At 44.8% G+C, this 26,124-nt stretch overlaps 1 protein-coding gene across 4 annotated transcripts in view; it reads left to right on the top strand.

Moving 5' to 3' along the window:
• Window positions 1–25,897, top strand: part of Crtc3 (CREB regulated transcription coactivator 3) — a 108,674-nt gene extending 82,777 nt beyond the window's left edge. Inside the window, exons 7-15 of one of the 4 annotated variants that reach the window (XM_063250070.1) lie at window positions 3,269–3,304; window positions 5,593–5,801; window positions 8,016–8,065; window positions 13,314–13,531; window positions 16,799–17,097; window positions 20,463–20,663; window positions 20,755–20,835; window positions 22,248–22,350; window positions 22,794–25,897. In XM_063250070.1, coding sequence (XP_063106140.1) covers window positions 3,269–3,304; window positions 5,593–5,801; window positions 8,016–8,065; window positions 13,314–13,531; window positions 16,799–17,097; window positions 20,463–20,663; window positions 20,755–20,835; window positions 22,248–22,350; window positions 22,794–22,999 — 1,403 coding nt within the window. In that variant the 3' untranslated portion in view covers window positions 23,000–25,897. Of the gene's footprint in view, window positions 1–3,268; window positions 3,305–5,592; window positions 5,802–8,015; window positions 8,066–13,313; window positions 13,532–16,798; window positions 17,098–20,462; window positions 20,664–20,754; window positions 20,836–22,247; window positions 22,351–22,790 lie in introns of all 4 variants that reach the window. The other 3 variants (XM_063250069.1, XM_005006266.4, XM_003475753.5) reach the window with 3 other exon arrangements.
• The last annotated feature ends 227 nt before the right edge of the window (window positions 25,898–26,124 follow it).

Below are 26,124 nucleotides of genomic sequence, written 5' to 3'. Positions count from 1 at the left end.
TATAATAGTTATTGAGTCGACCAACAATGAGGCATAAGTGGTAAGCAGTTGTAAATGATAGAAATAAACTTCTGTAGCCAAACAAGAGTCTTACGGTTTCTGTTTTCTTGTTTAACCATCCAATAACTTATAAAGAGGAACATTGACTATTTCCCAGGCAGCATTTACTTCTTAAATACCATTTAGTAGACACACAGATGTGCCAGCCTGCCCCATAGCCTGGGGCTAAGAGTCAAAGAGTCTTCTCCCCATTCAGAGTGGTAGGTGCTGACTATCATCTGTGGGGATTGCAGTCCCTGTTTCCTGCTTTGGAAGCAGGGACATGTACCTCCATATCCTCTCAATCTGCACTGAGCTTTGGCCTGCAGAGTCAAGGGAAAGATTTGAAATGCAAATAAGTCAGAGATGTGAGCCTGTTAAGGATTCTTGTTTGTTTGCTCTTTTTTTTTTTTTTTTTTTTTAACTTTTTATCGGTACCAGGGATTGAACTCACGACTGCCTGCTTGCAAGGCAGGTGTTTATGCCACTGAGCTAAATCCCCAGCCCCTAAGGATTCTTGTTCGGCTGGCATAAACATCGTTAATGTAAAGAGAGATGGAGAGGTCACCGGAATGGCAAGGGAACCCAAGACAGAATGAAATCTCAGAGGTTTTCTTAGGACACACTCTGGTAAAGGGTCCACCCTTTACCTCTTCCTCTGGTTTGCATCAGGGAACCAGGCAAGGAGTATTTTCGACCTGCCAGGCAGGGGAGTGTGCAGGAGGAACATGGTCTCAGACATGCTCTGCCAGGTCAGCCTTCTGTGGCACTGTTTTCCTGGAACACAGATGCGAACTTGCTCATCCTTGTCCCATTTCCCATGGGAGCAATTTGAATTGATTTCCTCTGTTTCCAAATATCCAGTCACAACTTGTTCCTTTTTTTGTTTTTTAACTTTTTATTTATAGATGTATCTTCTGGTATTTTCTTTATCCAGTAAGATAAAAATGTTTGATGTTTTGATTATGTGCTAGTTTTCACCACTGTCATCCTTTGGTGTCTGAAACATAATTCCAGGGTTATATTTAATTACCCTTGTTCTCCTGTTCCTTACATCCACAGCATAGCCACATTCTGTCCATCCTGTCCCTGTGATGTGTCTCAAGTCTGCCTTATTGCCTCCTACTTTGTTCCTTCTTGCTTGACCATTTTATTAATTTTCTACCTGGTTTCCCTGCCTTGATGCTTTTCTCTTTCAATCTATCTCACATCTACTTCAAAAACAGCCTGCAAAGCTTAGCTGTGACCCACATCTCAACTTCCCACCTCATGGCTGTTTCCCAACCCACTCCACTCCTTGTCTCCTATCCTGCCCATCTTGTGCTGTAGCCACACTGTGTCCTCCCTGCCACACATATCTTCCTCTCTTCCCCACTCCTTTTCCTCCTCTTGTCTTTTCACTGGGCACTCCCTTCCATCTTACTTCCAGTTTTTTCAGTCCCTCTGGGTATAGCAAATTGGTTAGGAACATGGCCACTGTGAAGATACTCAGACCAGCATTCTAGCCCTAGAACTGGTAGTGTGATCTTGCCCATGATAGCAGCGCCCACCCTTAGGTTAACGCAAGGCCATCTGTGTGAAGTGCCTGGCCCATGATAAGCAAACAGTAATGCTGGCTATACTTTCCTCTATCCTGCAGTGCCTGCCACAGGTTCCATATGCTCTCCAGTCTGATGGGTGTTACAAGGAGTGGCAGTTTCATGCTGTGATCCCTGCTTGAGTCTACATGTTCCAAGGATGCTCTGGACTTAGTGTTTAAACTTAGAGTGGTCTTAATGATAAGATCTTCAATGTACCATGCTAGACTGCTGCATAAAACTTAGTTTTTATATTTGAATAGGATAATCACATTTTACTGATCAGAATGACCAGCTTTCCCACTCTTTCTCAAAAAGCTAAAATATGAATCAGAAATTTCTTTTCTCTCATTTGGACAGAATGTAGACTGTAGAGCCATATCTCTTGTCTCTGTGCACATTGCTTTCTGATGTTCTGCTATTCACATGGCCCAAGCGACAGCCTCGTCCATGTCGCTCAGAAAAGCGGGCCCAGGTATCTAGAGGAGAGGCCCCAGAGGTATTAGAGATGTAGATTCTTCTGCTAGTTCTTACGCCTTCTGAGTCAGTATATTTGACATTGGACCCAAAAATCTGCAGTTTATCAGGCTTGCCCAAATGGTCTTTATATGCACTAAAATAAACTTTTCTGTCACTGTTTAGATTCTGTTTCTGTGGGTCCAAGAGAAACTCTAGCTCTGCAAGTGTGCTTCCCATTCACAGATCTGTTCAACATGCCATGAAGACTTTGTATCTTCTACCTGGGTCACAGAATTTACTGCCATGTCTGTATTCTCTTCTATGCTGAGTCACCTGCCCCCCACTAACACTTAGTGTTGGAGCTTAATAAATGTATGTTGGATGGAGATTATTAGATAATTGTTTTTAATTTTTATGGACTAATTGGGTTAATCTATAGTTTAACCTTACCCAGAAACTTGTCTGAACTGTAAGTTATATTTAAAGGCTTATATTTTGACCTGATTCTGTACTCATTTGGGGTAATAAGTGGTTCATGGAGAATGCTAAGATGTTGTCTTCTTGGCTTAGTTCTTTAGTTTGAGCTTAGAGGGGTAGGAAATTCTATACTTTGTCATCTGTAGGATACATAATGGGTTAAATATTCTTTGTTCAACCAGAACTTCTGCCAAGTCAAATTTTTAAAAACTTTGTGAATAGCTATCACATATACCCTTTAAACTGGCCTAGAATCCAGATACACAATCTGACTAAGCAAGATGCAGATAAGTAACAGGAAACAGCCTCCAGCGTGGAGCTGCCAGCCTGTTCCTGTGACACTCATGCTGTCCACAGTGATTTGGGCTCTCCCCAGGAAACAGCAGTGGGAGAAGCATTTCAGGCCATGCTTCTGTGCTCTGGGATTTGAAGAGAGGTTCTCAGGCTTTGTTGAAATTTTTCTTCTCTCGAGACAGAGGCAGTAAGGAAATTTAAGACAGACAATTTTAAAGGGAAAGTAAAGCAGATTGGTACCAACTTTGGACTCAAAATAACTACATCTACTTTTTTTTTAAAGTATTAAAGCACCTCGGATGAATTTTTGGTGTATCAAAACTGCTTTCAAATTTCAAAAGCCTTTTTCACATCAGAAAGTAATGAATTCATGAAAAAATGATAATTAAAGCCATGTAACAGTGTTTTTTTCTTTCCTATAGGTTTCTGTGATGGGGAGAATGATGGGTCCGGGGAAGGTAGGAGCTGGTTCTGCTTACCTGCATTGGGGTGGGGTGCTGACCTGTATGTAACCTTCTCTGAACAACCTAATTTATGTTTTCAAAACTTTGAAGAAGATTGACAGCTACTTATTTTATCACTTTTCTACCTCTAGAAACTTAAGGCTAACCATGATCAGGGCCACGAGAAAGGAAATGGGTGATTAGGTTACAAAGGTTCCTTTATATGCCAGTCCCCAGAGTCTCACATGGTTGTACAGGGAAGCAAAAGTTGTAGCCATGTGAAAATATGAATAAATCAATCATGCAAACACTTAATTAGCCCAGTACCATTCTCTCCCCAACACTGCCTCTTTCTACTAAAAAAGAATTTGTAAGTCAGTAATTGACAAATTTAAATAAACAGTGCAAGGAAAATGTAAAGTGCAAAATGGAATTATAGATTATCACAAGGTATTGAGCTTTATAAAGCCAATTAAAATCATTTTGGAGATCTGCCTGAATGATACTCAAAGCCATTGACAAATGAAGATCCAGTACTATTCATTTATTCATTTAGTATGAGGCAGTTTCTTTTCCTCTAAATCTTTTTATGTTGAAATTTAATTTTCCTAATCTGAAAATGAACAGCTAAATGAGGTTTATGTCGCAGAGATAAGGCACCTAAGGATATGATAAATGAGGAGCATCTTATAGAAGAGACACCATTCTCTGTCACTGTCCTGGGTACTCTGTTTCTGAGCAAGCCATTATAAGTGTTGAACACAATCATGAAACATTGAGACATCAATAAACATCTAATCCACTAGGACAGAAATAAAGAAATGTTTTAAGGTCACTTGCATTTCCCCCAGTGAATTCTCAACAAATCTAGGATATGAGAAGAAACTTTTAAAAGATTAATGTTTCAAAGAAAATAACTCCTGTTAAGGTACTGGAGCCTGTCACAACCATGTTCTTATAACCAAGCTCTTTTGCAAAGCAGTACTGAGTTGTAAAACTATCCCCAACTCAACCCTTAAAACTTTTCGTGGCATCCAGCAATACTTTGTAGGGCCTGTTTCTGTCTTCTTTTATCCCCCTTCATTCCCAAGGATTGAACCCAAGGTCTTGAGCACATCAGGCAAGTGCTCTACCACTGAGCAGCAGCATCCTGAGCCCAGAGTGCTTTCCTCTTCATGATCCCCATAATGTTGGTATCTTAGTTACTTTCCTCATTACTGAGACAAAATCCCAACACCCAACCTTGAAGGGTGAAAGGTTTACGTAGCTCACAATTTGTAGATGTTTTAGTCCATAATTGGCTGGATCCAAGGCAGGGTGGCTTGGCAGAGAAGCAAAAATAGCTCATGGTGGTAGAAGGCAGCAAAAGCAAGCAAGCAGAAGCCTTTTTCTGTCCTTTATATTGTATGCAGGCTACCATCCATAGGGCAGGTGCAGCACCCACACTCTTAGTCCTAGCATTGCCCTACGAATCAATCGTACACTCTAAATTCAGTTGCCACTGATAAAACTCTATGACTAGGGGCTGGGGATTTAGCTCAGTGGCATAAGCACTGCCTTGCAAGCAGGCAGTCGTGAGTTCGATCCCCGATACCAATAAAAAGAGAAAAAGAAAAAAAACACTGTATGATTGCATTTAGACACAATCCATAATAGTTGGTTTGGGCAGACTCTCAGAGCCTGTTACTTTTGCTCCAACTCTGAGGAGAGTCAGCTGTTGGGTCTCACATCTCCAAGCCACTACTTCAGCAGCTCCTACCTTGCCACGGCAAGTGAAGCAAAGGCTTTGGCCCATGAGGTTTACATTTCTGAGGCAGTTTTTGTTAAAGATTGGATCATTAATAACATTGGATGAAAAGAATACCACAAGATGTTGACAAAATAAGGTCTTCAAAAGAGTGATTTGGGCTGGAGTGTAGCTAAGTGGTAGAATGAGCAGTTCTTAAGACGGTTCCATTTTTGCCAATACAGAACAAGAGTCTGGTTTGACATTCAGGATTGAGCGATGCCTGGTCAGAGTGAGAAAGCCTGGATAATGTGGCCCAAGTAACACTTGTCAGGATGGCACTGGGCAGATTGTCTCTGAAGAGTACTGTGTCATGCTCATAAGTGCTGTCTGAGGGCTGGGGATTTAGCTCAGTGCCTCAGTGCTGTCCGAGAAACTGCCCCATCCATCATGATGCTCGGAGCACTTTCCTCAGCAGTCAGTCAGCAGTTGTCTCTAAGTAAATCATTTCTACATATATCATTTTTTGACCAAAAATAAGATAGCTTTCTTATAACACTGATTTCTCCTCCTTCAGTAATGCCATTCCCTGGCCCGTTGAAAGAAGAGAATCTGTTAAATGTCCCGAAGCCACTGCCAAAGCAACTATGGGAGACCAAGGAGGTGGGTGAGCATCCCCAGTGTGCTTGTCACTGGTCATCTGCAGGCTGGAGGTCATTATCAAGTCCTGCAGGGGCAGAAACAGAACTGAGAAAAGAGGAAGAAAGGATTTGTCAGGGGAAAGAGGTAGGAAAAATATGCTAGGGAACAATGTTTATAGTAAAAATTATCACGATTATGTTAACAAATTAATGCAGTGATCTTTCAATTTCCTGATTTTCATCTGAATTTACTCATTCAAGAGAAAAAACCAATTAACCCCCTATGTCTTACTCGATCACAAAAGCTCTCAAAGCTGGTTACAAGTCAGATTCTCCACCTTGAAGCTACCACTTACCATTCTCCAACTTCTGCCCAGTATTGATGAGGTATCACACGTGTTGCACATTTTTATGGCAGGAACCTTTGACCTGACCCCTCTGAAAGTCTGTAATGAGCCATCTGTTTTGTTGTGATTTCTGTGGGCCTTTGGGTTTGGCGTCTGCAACTGTGCTGACTTCACCTGGCTCTCTGTAAATGTGCCTGCCATGATGAGAGGGAGAGAGAGTCATCTCCCCTTAGGGAAACTGCCATTAGTTACAGAGAACAGTCCTCTGTTCCTCCTTGATGCTCTGTTGTAGTGTTGTCTCTGGACTTTTAACTGACCCCACCTTAAGAATCTGTTGGGTTCAGCTCTGTTTTCTTTTCTTCTCTTTTTTTTTTTTTCTTTTTTTTTCCTTTTTGAGACAGGGTCACTATGCAGTTCAGGCTGGCCTTGAGCCCACTTTGTAGCCCAGGCTGGTCTTGAACTCACAATGATCCTCCTGCCTCAATCTCCCGAGTGCTGGGATTACAGGTATGTACTACCATGCCCAGCTCTCAGCTCCATTTTCTTCCACTAAGTCTACCAGTTTGGTAGCATTCAGTGGTCTTTGAGAGTTTTATTTTAAATAAAAGCAAGAGTTACAAGAGTTAGTCAAAAACTATAGTGTGTATTTACATTTTAAAAAATCATTACAGTAAAAAGACACATTACCATTAATGTTCAAAGTATACTTTCTCACTTTGAACACATTTATCCTATCATTTTTTATACCTTCTTTTTTGTTGTTTGTTTTGTTTTGTTTTGTGACAGGATATTGCTACGTAGTCCATGCTAGCTTTGAACTGATAATGTATAGAGGCTGGCCTTGAACTCATAGAGATCCTCCTGCCTCAGCCTCCTGAGTGCTAGAATTACGGATGTGCTCCATTGTTGCCACTTCCTTCTGAAGCAGTTCTGGAAGTTCTTTTTCATAAGAGTCTTTATGAAATGTTACCAAAATATAATGAATGTTGCTGCCAAGTACTACCATCCAACAGAAAGGCAGACTCAAAAACATGACAGTATGTCCTCAGCTGCCTTATTCACCAGATCTAGCTCTGTGCCACTTTTGGCTCAAAGTCAAGATGACAGGGAATGTAAACGTTTCAAACTGATTCAGAACATCAGGGCAGGCATGACAGTGTAACTGAAGACGCTCAGGAAATAGAACCTCCATAAGTGCTTTAAAAAGTGGGAAGAATGAAGGGATAAGTATACTCCAAAGAAAGGGAGAGAATTTTGAGAGGGATTCACAGAAATACATCTTTTATTGTGATTTTAGAAAGTTTAAACCATATTTTTAGATTATGGTTCATTTGTTATTTAATCTTTTAGGAGATTAAAAGCGCTGTTTATAAATTCACATATTAAAGGGTATGAGAAGCAGCCAGGCCATGTGTCTTTGTGAGACACACAGGGGCCTTGGAGGCTTTTATTGGAGGACGTTTTCTCCTACAGAGGGCGCTGTACCCACGCTCCCTGAGTGAGCACTGGGGGCTGCAGTCTTCAGAGAGGTGCTCCTCTCCCTCGGTTCCTATGGATTTGAAGTACTCATTCTTGTCTCTCCTGAGTTTATGTTCTAATTGAATTATTCATTTCTTCAGCATCCATTTCCTGTCTTTCTTTATTATGCTTTTCTCTTTCCTTCTTTTCCTCTCAATTGGAAAAGGAATATTTATTTTAAAACTCCACATGTAGAAACACTGGCCTTTTTCGGAGGAAATAATTCTCATCTAGAAGAAAAAGTAAAAAAGCATCAATTAAGACAATTTTAAGATTAAAAAAAGACAGTCTTAAGGTTATCCTTCCCCTATGCCTGGAAGGTTAAGAATTTTCCACATCTCTTCAGAACCTGCGTGGCTACTCTGTGAGGATACGGTGGCTATGAGGTGGCTCTCACCGATGCCCACAGAGCTCTGTAAACCCTCTGAAGACTTTTCTCAAAATCTGGATTTGGTCTTGAGTGAGTAAGTCTCGCTGTCTTTGTTTCTTCCCAGATCCAGTCCCTGTCAGGGCGCCCTCGGTCCTGTGATGTTGCAGGTAGCAAGTAAGTAATGGTCTTTCTGTTGCAGTTTTCCCTGAGAGGAGAGTTTATTCTTTTGTCACCAAGCTCTGAGAACTGTGGCCTTTTATATGTGACCTACTCTAAAAACAGCTGCTGACTTTGGTACTCAAATTAATGTTTTTAAAGTAATTCAAGGGCTGGGGATTTAGCTCAGTGGCATACGTACCTGCCTGGCAAGCGCAAGGTTGTGAGTTTGACCCCTGGTACTAGAAAAAAAGAAAAAAAGTAATTCAAATACATAACTGCAACAACAAAAGCCACCATAAATATCTTTGAGAATAACACACTGACTCTGGACGAACACATGACTCATCTGGTAGAGCAGGAGCACACAGCCCCTGCCTGCTGGTCCTCAGCTGCCAGGCTGGCCAGTGGAAGACAGTGTCCATCGATCCCCAACAACTGGCTATGTAGAAATTGAGAGAATTTCTGAGAATGTGCTTAATGTCACTGAGTTGTGCCTGTAACAATGGTTGAAATAGTGAATTTTATGGTATGCATGAGATATAATTGAAAAATATAGTAAATGTTTAAATTTTTTATTATAAAGACATATTCACATTAATTTCCCTTGAAAATCTCTGCTTTACTTCAAACACACTTATCCCATTGTTCTTGTTCTTTTCTAAAGCAGTTCTGGAAGTCTTCCCTGAGTTCTTTAGTTGCACTATTGTGGCTGCCTCAGTGTATTAAATAAATGTTTACTTTTCATGGTCACTTTGACTTTGAGGAAGAGCTAGAAGTGGAACAGTGCCAGTGAATAAGATTGATGGGGACTATTTTTAGAGCCTTCCTCTCTCTTGGATGGCTCTCAGCAGCAGCATTCACTGTATTTTCAGTTACACATCATAAAGACACTCAAGAAAGAGAACTTCCAGAGCTACTTCAGAAAGTGGCAAGAACAATGGGACGAGTGTCCAAAGTGAAGGAGGATATTTTCATTGAATAATATGTCTTTACTGTAACAATCTTTTAAAAGTTTAAACATTTTCTGTATATTGGAATCACACTGCATATATTTTACCACATTTTAAAAATGGAAGACGAATAAGAAGAGTTGCAGTGTTAAAAAAGAGAGTTTCTGTGACACCACCAATTATTTAATGGATTTCATAGTAAATAGCCTTACTCCCTAAACGCTATGAGACACCTTCCAGAAATATATATAATACCAAAAGATGAAAAGTGAAGTTGGTGAGGGAGTGAGACTAGGGGAAAATAAGGAGCCAAAAGGGAGCGCACAGCACAGGCATCAGCAGGCATCACGCGTAAAGGAGGCCACCTCCCACCTCTGTGGTGGCAGCGCACTGCTGCTTGGTCTCTTCTGCCACCCCAGCCAGCTGGAGGAGCCCCTGCTGTGGTCTTCAGAGGTGACCCTGGGACCTTGAGTAGCTCCTCAGAAAGCTACATGGAGCACAGAGCCTGTGCCAGCTCAGAAACAAGTCTTGCCTGGTCATGAAAGGTGGCTTAGAAGTGGGACCCTCGAGTGACCTGGACCCAAGTACCACTGGAGACAGTCTGTGATGAGCTGGATGGGCTCAGACCATGCTCCACAGGAGTTTTTCACAGCCATGTGTTCAAGGCACTCCTCACTGGGTTTCTGCCACATAAACATTCTTTTTTGGTGGTTAAATATAAACTCACATAATTACCAGTGCACTGAGCTGAGAAGAGAGTTGACCTTCTCTTCAGAACACTGAAAACTCTACGGGGTTTGTGCAGGACAGGGAGGGTAGCTCACACATGGGCACAGATTCCCTGCCCACAAGAAGGGCCAGGATTTCTCTCAAGAAACAGTTTTGGCTGCATCCTTACTTCATAGACACTCTGGGCCCTGAGGGCCCACTGCTACGGAGACCTGGACTGTAACACATTGACCCTAGAGAATTGGAAAGCCTGTATTTCTTTCTTCTCTCTCTCTCTCTCTCTCTCTCTCTCTCTCTCTCTCTCTCTCTCTCTCTCTCTCTCTCTCTTTTTGTGGTACCGTGAACTCACCACCTTGCGCTTGCCAGGCAGGCACTTATGCAGCTGAGCTAAATCGCCCGGCCCAGGAAGCCTATATTTCTTAGATAAAGAAAATTGCTTTCTTGTTGTTCTGTTAGAGCTGGCATGCCATTCAGTGACTCCTGTTCATGCAAATATTTATTTATTATTTGGCCTCTTAATTCTGGGTGCTAGGTAGAATAATGAACAAGACAGATTGAGCCCCTGCTTGCAAGGAGCTCATGGTCCAGGGAAACCAGGTAAGCAAAAACAAGCCAAGAAATGGAACATGTGTTATGTGTGGGTAAACAAAATGGAGAATGAAGTAAGGAGATAGGCAGTGATGGGTGTAGAGGAAGCCCTTGTGACAGGACAGCCTGTGTTTTGGTCACAGAGTGAAATGAGGGAAAGAGCTGCAGGCAGAGGAAAAAGCAGGCCTGAGACCTTGAGGCAGCAGGTGAAGCACGTTGGGGAGCTCAAGGTGCTCGGAGAAGGTGGATCATCTAGGGTGAGGGTTTGGAATGGGGAGTGTGGACATTCTCTGCCTTTTGTCAGGTCTGGTAGATAGCAACGATGTTTGTAGAATGACTGCAATATTCCCCTCACTACAGAGAAGTTGTTTTGCACATCGCTAATGACCAGGCTCACACTGATCACAGCCTCTTCTCTGTCCTCACTCTGGCATTGGACACACTGTTTGCTGCCTTCTCCCTCCCATTCTCAGCCTTCATTCCCACCTCAGTGCCCTGGGGTCAGTCTGCTCTCAGTCAGGACACCCTCTGCTATCACAGTAAACAGCTCTGGGCTCTCAATTTCACTTTCCTAGTGTTTGAACTTTTACCACATAACCAGTTCTTTACACCCAGCCATCTGAAAGATCACTTACCTCTAGTTTTTCTACAACCAAAACTGTCCACTCAGTGGGCCCCTCTGCTGCTGCCCCTCTCCCCACACGTCTGGAGATAGCTCAGTTCTCCTGTCACCCCAGAAAAAGAGGCGGTGGAGGCATGCTCAGCCTGCTCTGCCACCCTTGCCTCCTTAGGAGCAGAAAGGGTCACCCTCCCTCACACAGGCCTCTCTGCTAGCCTTGCTAAGGCCTTTCTGCAATGCTTAGCCTTCCCTCTAGGGTCTAGAATTGTCGATTCTTTTTGGAAGACTATTTACTCTTGAGGACTACCCATCCCTTGGCCCCCAGTAGCCCAGTGTCCATCTCCGCTGTTCCTCAAAATGTCTGTTACTTCCTCTAGGCCTTGGCTGTCAGTGATATCCATAGTATGTGTCCTCCGATGCTGCAAAGCTCCAAGTGTCTGAAATTGAGTTCATGCTCTTCCTCACTGCCTGCCTCACTTCTGGTCCACTGTGCCCACTGGTCCCTGCATCAGGAGCCCAGGCATCATTATGGAGCCTTCTGTGAATTCTCTAGGGTCCACTCTGCCTCCTGTCCCTGTGTTGTTGTGATGTCTGTTGACAGCACTGTCACAGCTCATCTCTTTGCCTGTAAACTCTGCTCATTGCTCCAGCTCCGGCAGCCACCCTGCTCTAAGGAAGACTCAGCACATCTGCTCTCCGTCTACCTTCCTTGCCTTCCTGTCCCCATGCCTCAATCTCAGCCTCAGGTGCTCCCTGCTTCTCAATTGACTTTCTTGGTGGTTGAGTCCTCCTAGCCCTAGGCACACAAGTGACCTCCTACCTCCTTGCTTGGCCCAAGCTGCCTGATCACCTGAAGACTGCAGCTTCCATACTCAGCTCAGGTGTCCTCAGCAAGCCTCCCCAATCTGCTGCTCACCCCTTCATAGCCATATACCCCGCCTGGGTCCTATCACTGTGCAAGTTGTGTTTTTCCCAGCTCTCCTGCTGCTTCTGAGTCTCAGAAAGGCCTAGTTGCAGTGAGGGCTCTCCTGATGCGTGCTGTGCTGACCAGAGGTCTTCTGGGGGCTCCCTGTCCTGTCCTACCCTCCTCAACAGCATCCCTTTTCCTGGACCAGACCTGGGCCATCAAAGGAGCCTTCCCATGTGCACCTCTGCCTGTTTCTGCTCCTATATACACTGCCACACAGTAGCCTCTCTAAAGTGACCTCATCTTCCTCCTCCTGGACTCCCTCTTTACTGCAGTCCCTGCCTCTGACTCTTCATGACAGCCTGTTGTCTTCCTTTTGGCTCCCCACCTCCCTGCCTCCCCCGTACACACACTGCCCTGGCCCCTGACACCTCACATCCTCAGTGCGTCCTTGACAACGCCTCCTCTCCATAACACTGACTGACACTGCTTTTGTGCTCCTAGTGTTACTTTACCTTCTTTTCCCACCCACTTCTTGAAGTTACTGGCTTGTCTTTCCTGCCTTGCTGCCTGTCTGTGAGCTGTGATAAAGGCTTCACGGCCCTACCCTGTAGAAGGACCAGTTCCAAAGGATCGGGGACCTCCTGTGCACACTCGCTAGACCTGCGGAGTGGCCAGGTGTAGGTCAAGCTTGGCCATGTAGCTTGGGTCAGCCCCATGTGTGCCCGCAGGGCAGAGCAGGGTTGGGGCAGGAAGAAGGCATGGATGACAGGCTGAGCTGCACTCCTAAATGAGGAACCCAAAAGGTGCAAGGTCCATGTTTGAAGCTGGCCCACCAGGCTGTTACGAAGGTGTTATCTGCCAAGACACACACATGTAGGACATTTAGGCTCATTTAAGGTTTGTGCATTTGATTTATAACCCTAAAAATGAAGTACATGGCTACAGGCCTCTGTCTGCAAGTGTTAAGGGTGGGCGTGGCCAGGATGTGTGATGTGGCCGTGTTCTGCACTCCTCACCACCCCACAACAGGGCCTGGCACACAGCAGCCGGCTGACATGCACCACAATGTGTTGTTCTCATTCTCACGTTTAAGAAAACTGCAATTAAAAAGTCTGTCTTAGGAGAAATCTAGTTGCCCAGGGATGATGTTTTTATCTTTTGGTTGGGAAAACTAGTTTAGAAATCTAACAGAAAAGAACTATATAAATATGAAGTAGTGCCATATATTTTGCAGAGTACTAGCCATTGGTAACATCATTAGTCCAACTTAATAATTTGGAAATTATAATTTGGAAAGAGTAAACCAATCACCCAGGCTCTTAGAACAAGAGAGAACAAAGTCTGCATTTGGACTTTGAACATTGATATCTATTGCTTTTACTTGAAGCAGAAAAGCTTGTACTCATGTTCTATTTCCTGACAGAGAAGGACGTTGTGAAATGTAGTATTCATCTTTCTATTTTCCAGTACGCACCCCCATAATGGGCAAAACATAGGCCTCTCACCCTTTCTGGGGAGCCTGAACACAGGAGGGTCACTGCCGGATCTGACCAACCTCCACTGCTCAACGCCACTACCAGCTTCTCTGGACCCCAGTGACCACCTCCTGGGCAGTGTGAGCGTGGGCAGCAGCATGGGCAACCTCCCCGCTGCAATGACTCACCTGGGCTTACGAAGCTCCTCTGGTAAGTGTCCCACGGAGGAAGAGCCTTGCCCAGTAGCTTAATCATAGGTGGCCTCAGACCCGCGGCCGGTTAAGTACATCATTGAATGAGAGTGCCTGCATCTTAGAATTGTGTACCTCTAGTAACCACTGGACCTGTGGACATTTCATTTTGGGGTTCTATTTGATAAACTATAGGGCAGCTCTCTACTGAACCTTGTTTCTTTGTCATCACAAGCTCATGCATCTTTGGGATTTAGGGAAGAAGATTTAGAAGTCAAAATATGTGTAGGTGAAGTGTGGTGGCACCTGATACTCTGGGAGGCTCACAAATTGGAGCCCAGCCTAGGCAACCTGTGTCAAAATAAAAAATAAGAAAGGACTATAGATGTAGCTCAGTGGAAAGGCCCTGAGTTCAATTTCCAATACAGAAAAGTGTGCATTCTACACTGCCTGAACAATGTTTGTAACTCTGTCTGTACATGGTGGTATTTCCCTAGGTCCTCCAGTTTGCCATTGAATTTCCAAAGATGATTTTTGAATTTTGGAACATTTCCAATGGATGTGATGAAAGTATTTATACTTCATATGTGTGTATTAAGTAGAAATCTACTACTATTAAGAATTCTTCAGGGCTGGGGATTTAGCTCAGCGGCATAAGCGCCTGCATTGCAAGCAGGCAGTCATGAGTTCGATCCCTGGTACCGATAAAAATGAAAAAGACAAAAAAAAAAGAATTCTTCAAGTGCTTAAAGATGGGGCCTTAACTATACTAAAATGCTGCATGGGTGTCGCTGTACAGGTTTGATTTGCCACAGCTCAACCCAATGGTTGACTTGAACCTGCCAGATCTTGTCCTGCTCTTGTCCTGTCAGATGGTGATAGTCCCTTGCTCCCAGCACTGCCAGCACATTGCTGGGAGGGGGTCCCAGTGATGGTCTTGTCCTTACTCTGGGCTAACGAGACTTGTCCATACCGCACAGAATTTGCCACCCACATGGAATGAGGTCACTTGGGAGGTTTTGTGAAGGCAGTGATGCTGCCATTGTGCAACATAATTTTAGGTTTGCAAAACAGATTTCAGAGATCACTTTTATTTTCATCTTGGTTTTTTCCCCCTTCATTTTATTGTCTTTAGTAATAAGCAGGTTTTTTCATCCACTGAGTCTAAGTTTTGACTTTCAGAAATCAAGACATGTGTGTACAGATGCACTGGTGCTGTTTTGGTCATGCTGTTTCAGAGAATGTGCTCTTTGGGACTCTGGATGCTCTCTGTAGAAAAGACAAAGCCTCTCAGCTTGGAGTTCATTTGCTTGTTTCATAACAGAAACTCTCAAAGCCTTCAGGGTTTCTGGATTTGACCTTGGGCAATCCACCGTTTGGTTGAACTCTCAGGGAATGAAGATACTAAGGTTCATGGAAACCAAAGCAGCCACAGCTCCAGAAGGGTCTTAAAGAAGGTGGCATTTTCTGTTATGGGCTTTAACACTTTGCTTCAAGCTGAAAATCTCCTGTATAATCATTGGCTGTTATCTTCCTCAAAAAAACATCATTTTGTATAGAGCACAGCAGAATCAGTATCACATATTTATAGTTTATGCATTCCTTAAAATGCATGGTACTCTTTTTTTTTTTGGATGCCAGGACTCAAACTCAGAACCTTGTGCATGCCAGGCAGATGCTGTGCTGCTGAACTATATCCCTGGCCCCATATTTTTATAAAGATGTTTAAACTTTCTTTTTGAATGAATTTTAGAAATTACATCTAAATTCAGATCTCTAGCTCTAATTATTATTTGAGTTAACTGCATCTCTGACCTTTTTCATGGATTTTTGGATGATAGGATAATTGCTAGGGTTTCATCATAGACATCTTCCTAACTTAAAAAAATTGCCAGCTAGCTGGGCATAGTACTGCACACCTAGAATCTCAGCATTTGGGAGATTGAGGAAAAAGGATTGCCACAAATTCTAGGCCATCCTAAGTTACATAATGAGTTCAAGGCCAGCCTAGCAAAAACCTGTCTCAAAAAGCCAAAACAAAGCTGGGCATCGTGGCACTTCTGTAGTCCCAGCACTTGGAAGGCTGAGGCAAGAGGATAATTGCAAATTTGAGACCAGTCTGGGCTACAAAGTAAGCCCAAGGCCAGTGTGAACTACATAGGGAAACCCTATCTCAAAAAGACGAAACAACAACTAAATTGCTTGATTTTATGATTTCTTTTTTTTTTTTAATAACTTTCATCAAGCACTTCATTTTTTAGCTCAATACAAAACTACACACAGTGCTGCTCACCTCAGCTGCAGGTAAGACTAGTGGACTGAACACTAAGTGATAGTGTTGCCTGTTGAGCTATATGCCACAGCAGCAGCATTTTCCCTTCATGGAGTAAAACTGCCAGAGGTCATGCCTCGTGCCAGGTGCTAAGGTGCACAGCTGGGAACAGAACAGGGTCCCTGCTTCACGTGTGTGTACCCTAGCAGCCCGTGACAGTCCAATACCTTTTCTAAACTTTACTACACAGGCTAAGATTAACACGCTCCCCTCGCCTCCAGGAAACAAGAGATCATCAAAAATCTTCTGTCCCTGTGTGGGAATAAACTGTGACAAACAGTTTCCTAGGACCCCAGAAAGCAAAGCAAGAGGGAGTCTGGGATGGGAGATAGGAGATAGTGCTCCTTCCTGTAGCTCCCAGTACTCTTAGGGCTTTGGAAGGCTTGTGGCACCCATGATTCTCAATGAAACAGTGTCCTCCCAGGCCACTGAGGACTCAGGCAGTGTGTCTGGGACAAAGACATGCGGGGCTCTGAACAGAATTGGTGTTCAGGTCCCGAGTGCCTTTCAGGGACCAGAACTCGGCACACGGAACACTCGTCTCTGCTACCCACTGCTTATCCACTGTCACCCCACCAGGGGTTGTTTTCATACCCCTGTTCCTATTGGAAATAGTAGTTTTTATTTTGCTTCTGCTGGCTACGTGGTACCATTTCTTAGTGTGGATGCATCTTCTTTATGTCACTGGTGCATCAGGGACATTTTCAGTAGGAGAGTCCCCTAGGGGCTCCTTTACATAGAACATCACCCTAACACAGGGATAGTGGGATGTTTCTTTCAGTTTTGGAAAACAAAAGATTTGGGGGGGCAGGGGATTTAGCTCAGGGGCTCAAGTGCCTGCCTGGCAAGTGCAAGGTCATGAGTTTGATCCCTGGTACTAAAAAAAAAAAAAAAAAAAAAAAAGAGGTTGGGCTGAAACTGTAACAAGTAATTTGTGAATGTATTGTCTTCCAGGTCTGCAGAGTTCTCGGAGTAACCCCTCCATTCAAGCCACGCTCAATAAAATAGCGCTTTCCTCTTCCCTAAACAGCCACCCACAGACATCTATTGCCAATGTGTCTGCTCTGCACCCCACCCTGCGTCTGTTCTCCCTTAGCAACCCGTCTCTCCCCACCACAACCCTGAGCGGCCCCTCACGGCGCCGGCAGCCTCCTGTGAGCCCCCTCACGCTCTCTCCTGGCCCAGAGGCCCAGCAAGGCTTCAGCAGACAGTTCTCTGCCACCAGCCCGCTGAACCCGTACCCTGCCTCCCAGGTAAACACAGGCACAAGCGCTAGCTCCTAGGCTTGCTTCCCTTCTCTGGGCTGTTTTGGATGAGGTCCATTATTCCACTAAGAGAGAACAGAAGTGGGAATAATTCAGAATGCATTAATGATTGTCTAATAGCAGATTTGCAGTGTGGATTACTCTTAAGCAAATACTGAACAATTTGCAGTCACTAGCTTGTGAGCTTAGGGTAGGATGTAGAGATTCAATCCATATATGTCTAAGATTACTAAGGGAAACCAGGTTAGGGTTTCTAAACTGGTATGGAAAATCAGTTATTGACTAACTACATTAAGCCATGGGGGAAAGCCAAAGAAAACATTCAGTATCTTTGATACTAAAGTAGCTTTGATAGTAGATTAGACCTCTTCCCTAATGACCACTACAAATTTGAGGAATAGTATTTTTATTGTTCATGAAATACTAGAATAATGAGGATTATAGATCAATAAAAGGACTAATTGAAGTCTTCTTGGAGAGAGACACATTTTAAGGTCACAAACCCATTATAGAAATATGGTAAAGTGGGCATGGTGGTACACACCCGTAATCCCAGCACTTGGGAGTCTGAGGAGCCTTTTGTGTTTTAAGATCAGCCTGGGCTACAGTGTGAGCTCAAGGCCAGCCTAAACCACACTGGAAGACCCTGTCTCAATTAAAAAAAAAAATGCAAACAAACAAACAAAAAACAGGAATTGAAGCTGGGGATTGGTGGTACACTGTTATAATTGTAGCATTCTAGATGCTGAGGCAGAATTGTGAGTTCAAGCCTACTCAGAACAGTTTAGCAAGACTCTGTTTTAAAAGACTTCCTCTGTTGGGGATGTAGTAAAATGCAAAGGCCCTAAATTCAATTTCCAGTACTCCTCAAGAAAAAAAAAAAGCAATATAAAAGTTGAAATATCTATGGTTCAGTGATAGAGCTCTTACCTTGCGTGTATAAGATATATAAGGCCTTGGGTTTGAACCCCAACACCATGATTGCATGCACACACACACACACACACACACACACACACACACACAATGAAACAGAGCAACAGAGAAGGAAAGAAAAGATATTTTTACTAGGTGTAGTGTTGCATGTCTGTAATCCTAGCACTCAGGAGGCTGAGGCAGGACTGCTGTAAGTTTGAGGGCAGCCTGTACTACAAAAAGCAAAAATTGAAATGTAACATTTTGACTCCTTGACTTTGTTTTTATTCTAGACTCTTAGGGTGGCTTTCCTTACCATATCATCAATGAATATTTTTACTCTATTGGCCACACCCTAGATTCATTAGAACATCAGGAACTACTCACCACTTGACTGTAAATGAGTAATGGTTTAGAAGAAGGAGGGATTCAGTCTCATTGTTAGTCATTCTTCATCAGTTTGGCTGTGGGATCTTGACTGTATGAGTCATCTCTTCTGGGGTAGGACATTTTGTAATTGTTTTTTGATGGCTCTTTTTGTGTTACTGAATTGCCCTTAGTTTTATTTTGCAAGGTTATTTTATAGGATATAAAAGTGTTCTTGCTTTCTAGCTACATTTTAAGGAAACTATGGGTAGATATTGCCCTCCCTCAGTTGTTTCAATTTTTTGTTTAATATTCCTATTTTAAAGGTAATCAGTGTTACAATGCATACAGTTAAAAAGGAAAATTCTTCTAAAGCACTTGTGTAAGACTTGTCTTCCTCTCTCCCTTGAACTATATAGTTTATGCTGCCTAGAGGTGGCTGCTTTCCTCCCTTTTGGCTGACTCTGGAATAATCATATTAACCCATGCTTATTTTGCTCTAGATTTTTGGTATTAGGCATCATCTAATGACATCCTACTATTAAGATCAAGACCTAGTTTCCTTTCACCTCTCCAGCCACCCCCAACACACACACACACACACACACACACACACACACACACACACACACACCCTACTCACCCTCCTCATTTAGTATAATTTGGGTTAGAACATACTTGGTGGCTATAATAATATAGTCAGAGTTGCCTATATTATGAAGTAACAAAGTGAACATTTACTTTCTCCTAGGAGTTAGCAAGATACCTTACTTTTTTTGTTAATCTGCTTTTTGGGTTTTTTCTTTTATGGTACTGGAAATTGAACCCAGAGCCTTCACACTGAACTACATCTCCAGCCCTTTTTTTATTTTGTAACAGACTGTCACTAAGTTGCTCAGGCTGGACTCAAATTTAAAATCCTCCTGCCTCAACATCACAGAGTGCTGGGATTATAGGTGTGAGCCAGCGCACCTGGCTTCCTAGGAACTTCTGATTAACTAAATGTTAGGGGTTCGGACCTGGCTTACATCCCTGAAGAACACAGGTGTCTAAACATGCTTCTGAACTCCAGCATTGTGAGAGCTGAGCTGGGAACCAAGGCAGAGCGTTCAGGATCTGGTAGTAAGACTTCTTGTAAACCCTGTATTTTCAGTAGAAAGCCTCACCCTGTGGTTACCACAGACTCTGACCTTTGCTTTCTAATAGCCAGCCCTGCAGACTGCTGGTGGGTGGCTCGGAGGGGAGGATGGGGACCAGCAGCACAAGTGAGGTGAGAGTTGTGCAGAGCCAGCTATCCACATGAGAGCATTCACTGGACTCCCCTCATTTTGTGTCACCCCTTGCCTGCACTCCCCCACTCAGAACCCTTTAGGAACACAGTAATGACACTCAGATTGCCAGCTTAGTGCTGAATTCTCAGCTTTGATGTTTTCCAAATTGTATTGTCATTTTCTTCCCTCTGATTCTCTTTGTCCTAGTATTGTCTGTCATTTAGTATTTCTTACTGTTCTGGTGCTGTTTATCAATGTTTATTGTCTTTTAGTGTTGCTTTAGTATGTCGTTTCAGTAGGGTGTGGGGAGCCGTCACAACCTTCTCTCTAAGTAGAGGTCATGGCTTTAAAAACAAAACATAGGTGCTGGGGATTTAGCTCAGTGGCATAAGCGTCTGCCTTGCAAGTGTGCGGTCGTGAGTTTGATCCCTGGTACTGATAAAATAAATAAATAAATAAAAACATAATCTTCACAGAGAAAACAAGAAATCAGTTCAATTGCTTGTATTCTTGTTTGTTTTTTACTGTGCGCCAACACTTTTTTTCTTTTGTACTGAGAACTGAACTCAGGACCTTGTGCTTGCCAGGCAAGCACTTAGGCTGCTGAGCTATATCCCTGGATCTTGTTTGGTTTTTAAAGACAATAGAAATGTCTCTGGATAAGGAATTCTTTTTGAGGAAGTGAGATTTGAGACCCACTCAGGAGCAGACATAGGCTTTTCTCTCACTGCACCGTGACAATTCCTGATCCTAAGGGCTTACAACTAGAACTCAAAGCTCATTGGTGGCTTTATTTTACAGGTGGTGTCCTCAGAGCAAAGCCCACTGTCCTTCCTGCCATCCGAAGCGCAGGCCCAAGTGTCCCCACCACCCCCCTACCCTACGCCCCAGGAACTTCCGCAGCCCCTCCTGCCGCAGCCCCGCTCCCAGGAGCTCCCTGCTCCACAGCCACAGGCCGCCTCATCACTGTCACAGTCAGACTTCCAGCTTCTCCCATCCCAGGTGAGACCCTGCAGGACATCAATCAATGAGGAGGGGTCGCGGGTTTCACTCTGGGTTCCAAGCTAAAGGGTCGTCTCCTTCTTCCCTGCAGGGGACGTCTTTGACCAACTTCTTTCCAGATGTGGGCTTTGACCAGCAATCTGTGAGGCCAGGCCCAGCTTTTCCCCCACAGGTGGGTGATCATCGTGCCCACCCTTCCTCAGTGTCCTGGACTACCCCTCATCCTAGGCTGTTGGCTGCTGTGTCACATGTTAGCCCTTGGAGAGATAAACCAGCACTAGGAGACTTTGATGACACTGTGGTTATAGGACTGTAGAGTCTTCAATTCTGAAAGGACCATACTGGCCCCCTCAGGCTAGGGAAACTAAAGCATGATGGGGTGATGCCTGGCTCCAGCAATGGAGTTAGAAAATGGGGATTGATGCACCCAGCTCAGCATGGGCCTCCTAGGGAAACTCAGTCCAGGAATGGGTTAGGAGGTGATTCCTTCCAGAAAATAGTTTCACTTAATCACTGTCTTTTGCTTCTCCCTGACACTGACCATTGTTAATATTCCTAGGTTTTATAGTGTTCAGTAAGTGTGATGGGGTGAAGAGTAAAGGAAGAGATAGACAGTTCCCAGAACTTGGTAATAGTAAAATAAAGATAATTACAGTGATAACCTCAGTTTATAAGTTTAATTTTGGAAAAGATGGCCACAGTCATGTTTATCACCTGATGCAGAGTTTGCAAACAAAAACAAAATTTTGCCAAACTCTTGTTTGTGAAATACATTATTCACAAACAAAAGTGTTTGTGAACTGAGGCACCACTGTATTTCCTAAATAGGCCATGGTGAAGGCTTCTGGTGGCAGCTAGTAGTCTTTGCCTTCCCAGGGTTTTGTTATAGGTTTTGTGTGTGTGTGTGTGTGTGTGTGTCACTGGAGATAGAACTCAGGTCTCGTGTGTGCCAATCAAGCACTCTGCAGTGATCCACATCCTTGCTCTGCCTTCCTGTTTTCTAAAGAGCCTGTTTCAGTCTAGGTAAGAATCATCATATCCCTGAAAAATGATGGAAACTCCTTTATCAGAGACATTTTAAACAATGCTTTGGAGAGTTAATTTGAGGGAAGACATCTGAAATAGACCTTAGTTTATTCCATTCTCATCAAGAGTTTATCCTAGAGAGACACTGGCCTGAGGTCCCTCCTTCTTATGTGACAAAGAAAAGCTTCTGCATCTTCATTTTTCTGGAGACCAATGAGGAACAGAGGCCATTGAGTCCTTAGCCAAAGATGGAGCATTTGAAGGGCTCCTGTGAGTGGTGGTTGGCACCTGCCTGAGTGAGGCTGAGAAGGGGCACAGGAGACTCTGGGCTGCAGAAACTGACACTAGGGTCTTTGGGGAGCCTGTAGTGGGCTGGACAGTATGTATGGGGAAAAGCTACCCATGGTGTAGTGGACTTCAGAAGCAAGATCTGCGGCCTAACAGGACTACCCTGCCTACATCGTTGGGACAGCAGACCTCTCTGGAACCCTAGAAAAAGGGACTCCCCTCTTCTTAGAAGCAGAGGCTGTTCCTTACAATGTGACTTGATGCTTCCAGGTGTCCCTGGCACAGCCAGGTCACAGAGAAGCACAGGACTCATTTCACTTGAGGCCAAACCTGTATTCCAACTGTGGGAACTTTCCAAACTCCATCATAACAGGTGAGTGTGGACTGCCTTCAACTTTTCTACTGATTGTATTTACTGTGTTGTTATGGTCATCCTTGTAAACACAGTTTGAACCACATCACATTATATAAAGCCAGGGGGAAAAGTTGCACTTTATTGTGCTTGTAACCCCAGAGACCATGGGGTGGTAGGGAAAGGACCTGGAGGTCAGCAGGTTTCTGAGATTTTAGTCTGAGGTGATTGACGTCTACTGCAAAGGAGAAACCTGCAAACGTTAGCAGTGGTGAAACTGAAGGTCCAGAATGTCAACTCCAAGGCAAGAGCTACAAGCCTGGGAGCAGGGGGATACTGTGCCACCATCCTGACTGGGAAGAGGGCAGCATAGTGTTCTGGGGATTGCCACTAGGGACTCATAGTAGCCTCAGGACCTCACACCTCCTAATTAGCACTGCTCTCTCCTCTTGCTGCTCCAGAAGATTCCAGCACCAGCCTGTTCAAAGACCTCAGCAGTGCTCTGGCAGGCATGCCCGAGGTCAACCTGAACATGGACACTGCATTTCCACTGGAAGAGGAGCTCCATATTGAACCCCTGAGCCTAGATGGACTCAGTATGCTGAGCGACTCTGGCATGGGCCTGCTTGATCCCTCTGTGGAAGAGACATTTCGAGCTGACCGACTGTGAGCAGGAGGCCACAGCAGAAAGGTCTCTGAACCAGCCAAACTAGAGTGGAATAGAGTGGAGCCAGTAACCTGCTAGGACTTTAGTTATCTCCACACAGAGGATGCCCATTCTGCAGCTCTGGGCTTTCATGCAGTCCCCTCTTGGACACCATGGCTTCTCTAGACAGAGTTACATCCTGCCTCTTGGGCCTGCACACATGTTGTCCCCTGATGCTTCCATATTTTTACTGGCCATTAGTCAGTCTGTGTGTAAAAGTAGAAAACTGCACATAAGAGGAGGCCTCAGTAGCATTGTGTCATGCTCAGAACCACTGATCTCAGTCCACACTGAAGATACCTTGGCTTGGGAGGCCGTTGGGCCCAGCTGTGGACATGACAATACTGGAGCACCACACCAACCCATGAAGGCACAGTGCCTTCCAGCTGATGGCATCCCAAGGCTTTGCCCAGAGCCATGCCAGTAAACCAAGGCTCTTTCAGGCGCCTCACTTACCTTATGAAGAAGCTTAGCCACCAGGCTGAGGACAGGCTTGATCCAGCAAACCAAATGCTAGTTCGCTTTCTCTCAGTCTGTAATCTCTTTTCTGCTGCTTTATACCTTTTCCTTAAGGACAAGAGGAAAAGGAAGACTTTTATTTAGTCACTGAAAAAGAGGAATGCCTGGGAAGAACTGCACTCCTGGAGGCTGGGGAAGAAAGAACACCGCAGGTCACCCATAGACAACTCCAAACAAGTACAGGCCTCCCTCCCTGCAGGCCAGCTGGGGTGCCTCCAGCCCCAAGCTCCTGCTTTGTGAAGTGGGAGTTTCCTATAACCCTGCCTGACTGCCAGCTCCCAGAGGGCAGATACTGTGCCTTACTCACCAAGCCCCTAGTGCCTAACAAGTGCCTGGCGCGAAAACTATACTGTAGAACTGTGTGCTGGGTGCATGCGTGGGTTTGCCCCATGGTGAGGTGATCTCACCTAGAGCTGCCCTATTCCCTACCAGGGCTTCTGAGCCTACCTTTCCTCATGCTGGTACTTGTGCTTAAGTCACCATGCATTTTATTGTGCTTGTAACACTAGATGACCAGAGTCACAGGAGACGGCACCATCTCCTTGGGGCTCTGCTGCATAGTGGTAGGTGGGAATTGCTGCCCAAGTAGATCTGGAATGGCTGAGCAAACCCACCCTCCCCAGGGCTGGCACCTGAAGATCCTCATAAGGCCTCCACCTCGTGAGAGCTTCCTTCTCACATCCATGCTGTGCTCTGAATTGAGGGAGGGAAGACTGAGATACTTAAAATTTTGTGCTGTGAAGTTGGAGCATAGTAAACAAAGGCCTAATCCACAGAACTGTTTTTAACTCATTAATGCCTTACCATATTAGTAGTATGAGCAGATTTCCAGCAGTGCCTGCCTCCATGAACTGAGCTTGGGAATAGAACCATGGTGCCCAGCAACCATGTAGAGAGAACCAGGCGGGGGGAGGGGGTAGCTCTGAAGGATGATCGGGTGCATACCAGAGCCTTTGTGCCCCAGGGTGTGTGATGAACCAGCATCCTGTGCCTATAGCAAGGGAGTCTGTTCCTATCCCAGATAGTGAGCTCACCAGCCCTTGCCCATTTCTCTCATGTCTTCTAAGGGCTGACCTTTGACCTTTCCAACAGTTCCACAGTACATCACTCTGTCTTCCTCAGAACTGAGAATTCCTGCCTGCCTGTTTACCAGAGTCTCCGCTGTTGAGTTAGGAGGTCACCCTAGAGTCTTCCTTGCTCAATTTCCGCTCAGTAAGGAGCTGTTGGCCTCCTCTGAAAGTCTTATTGCCAGATGCCTCCATGTTTGAGACCACAGGGTGGGGCAACAGAGTAAAAAGACTTCAGTTGGGATGCTACCCAGCGCTCCAGTGTCCTAGCCGAAGCCAGCTCCTGTGTCAAAGGCCCCTGAAAGGGAACGTCATCAGTCAGGTACCAATGTGGAAGAGTTGTGTTTTTTCAGAAAGGAAGGCCCACCATAATCCACTTTCTCTATAGTGCCTTACTTACCCTTGGGCACCATTGTGTCATGGGGCCAGTCTGCTTTGCACAGTATCCCTGCCGTACCCCACCCCACCCTACCCCAAGCTCACAGGAGGAGTTGCACTGTCCGGGGTGCTGCAGGGACCGTGGGAGGGTGGGTGCCCTGGGGAAGGTGGTACTGAGGACAGTGTGGTTTAGCACTGAATTAAATTTGCCCCAGGGTCCTCCTGCTGATCTTTTCTAATGAAGGTTTTGGGCAGTATATAGCCCGTCTTGCTGGAGAGGGTTGAGAACACACCAAGGCCAGTGTCTCCATGTCCTGGGCTTAGATCTGTGCTTTCTGCTGCCCTCAGAGCTAACCAGCCTTAATCCTCATCATCGAGAGTGGCTCCGGACTTCAGAAAAAGCTATTTTTTATTATTTCATTTTATCACAAGAAATGAGTCCTACTACTGTTATATACTAGCAGTTAAAAGAACTAAAAGCCTCTCTGTTTCCATTTCTTTTTCTGTACTGTGGTTTTTAAGACACAGGGTGTCAGAAGAAATTTGTCTTGATCACATCAAGGCCGCTGCCACTTCTCCTTCAACCCATTTCATTTCTAAGTCTGGGGTGTTACCTGAGCTGAGATGTTGTATGTCCAAGTCCATGTGTGCCTTGAAAGACATTTGCCCTATCTCTCCACAGCCCTGCTGATCCGTGGCACATGGTTCTGAGCCAGCATGGCTCCGCTGCTCTGTGGTTGGGACCATAGCAGCGACTAGTCAGACTTCCCACCAGTGTCCTAACTCCCCGGCCCCGTTTAAACAATATTTAAAGATTGGATTTTGTATAAAGTAGCTTCCAAGTTTTGTAATGCATCGTTTTACATCTTTCGTAATTAAAACAGCACAGTAAAACGTGTGACAGTGGTCATTGTTCTTCTTTGCCCAGGTGCAGGGAGCAGGTGGGAATCATGCCATTACCACACACACAAGGTGTACGGATTCTTTGTGACAGGTGCCAAGGACAGACAGTACCCTGGAGGCCGCTCGCTCTAATGCTGCCCTGGCCAGTCACTGCTGTGCCCCTCCCAGCAGGGATCTGGCACCCACTGGCACTGCCATGAAGCGGCTTCTGAGAGTGGCCTT

The sequence above is a fragment of the Cavia porcellus genome, unplaced genomic scaffold, assembly GCF_034190915.1.
Source record: "Cavia porcellus strain 051 isolate PalLab524CR breed Dunkin Hartley unplaced genomic scaffold, mCavPor4.1 scaffold_6, whole genome shotgun sequence".
Taxonomy (NCBI): domain Eukaryota; kingdom Metazoa; phylum Chordata; class Mammalia; order Rodentia; family Caviidae; genus Cavia; species Cavia porcellus.
Note: the sequence above shows the minus strand (reverse complement) of the source record. Positions and strands in the feature narration are given on the sequence as shown.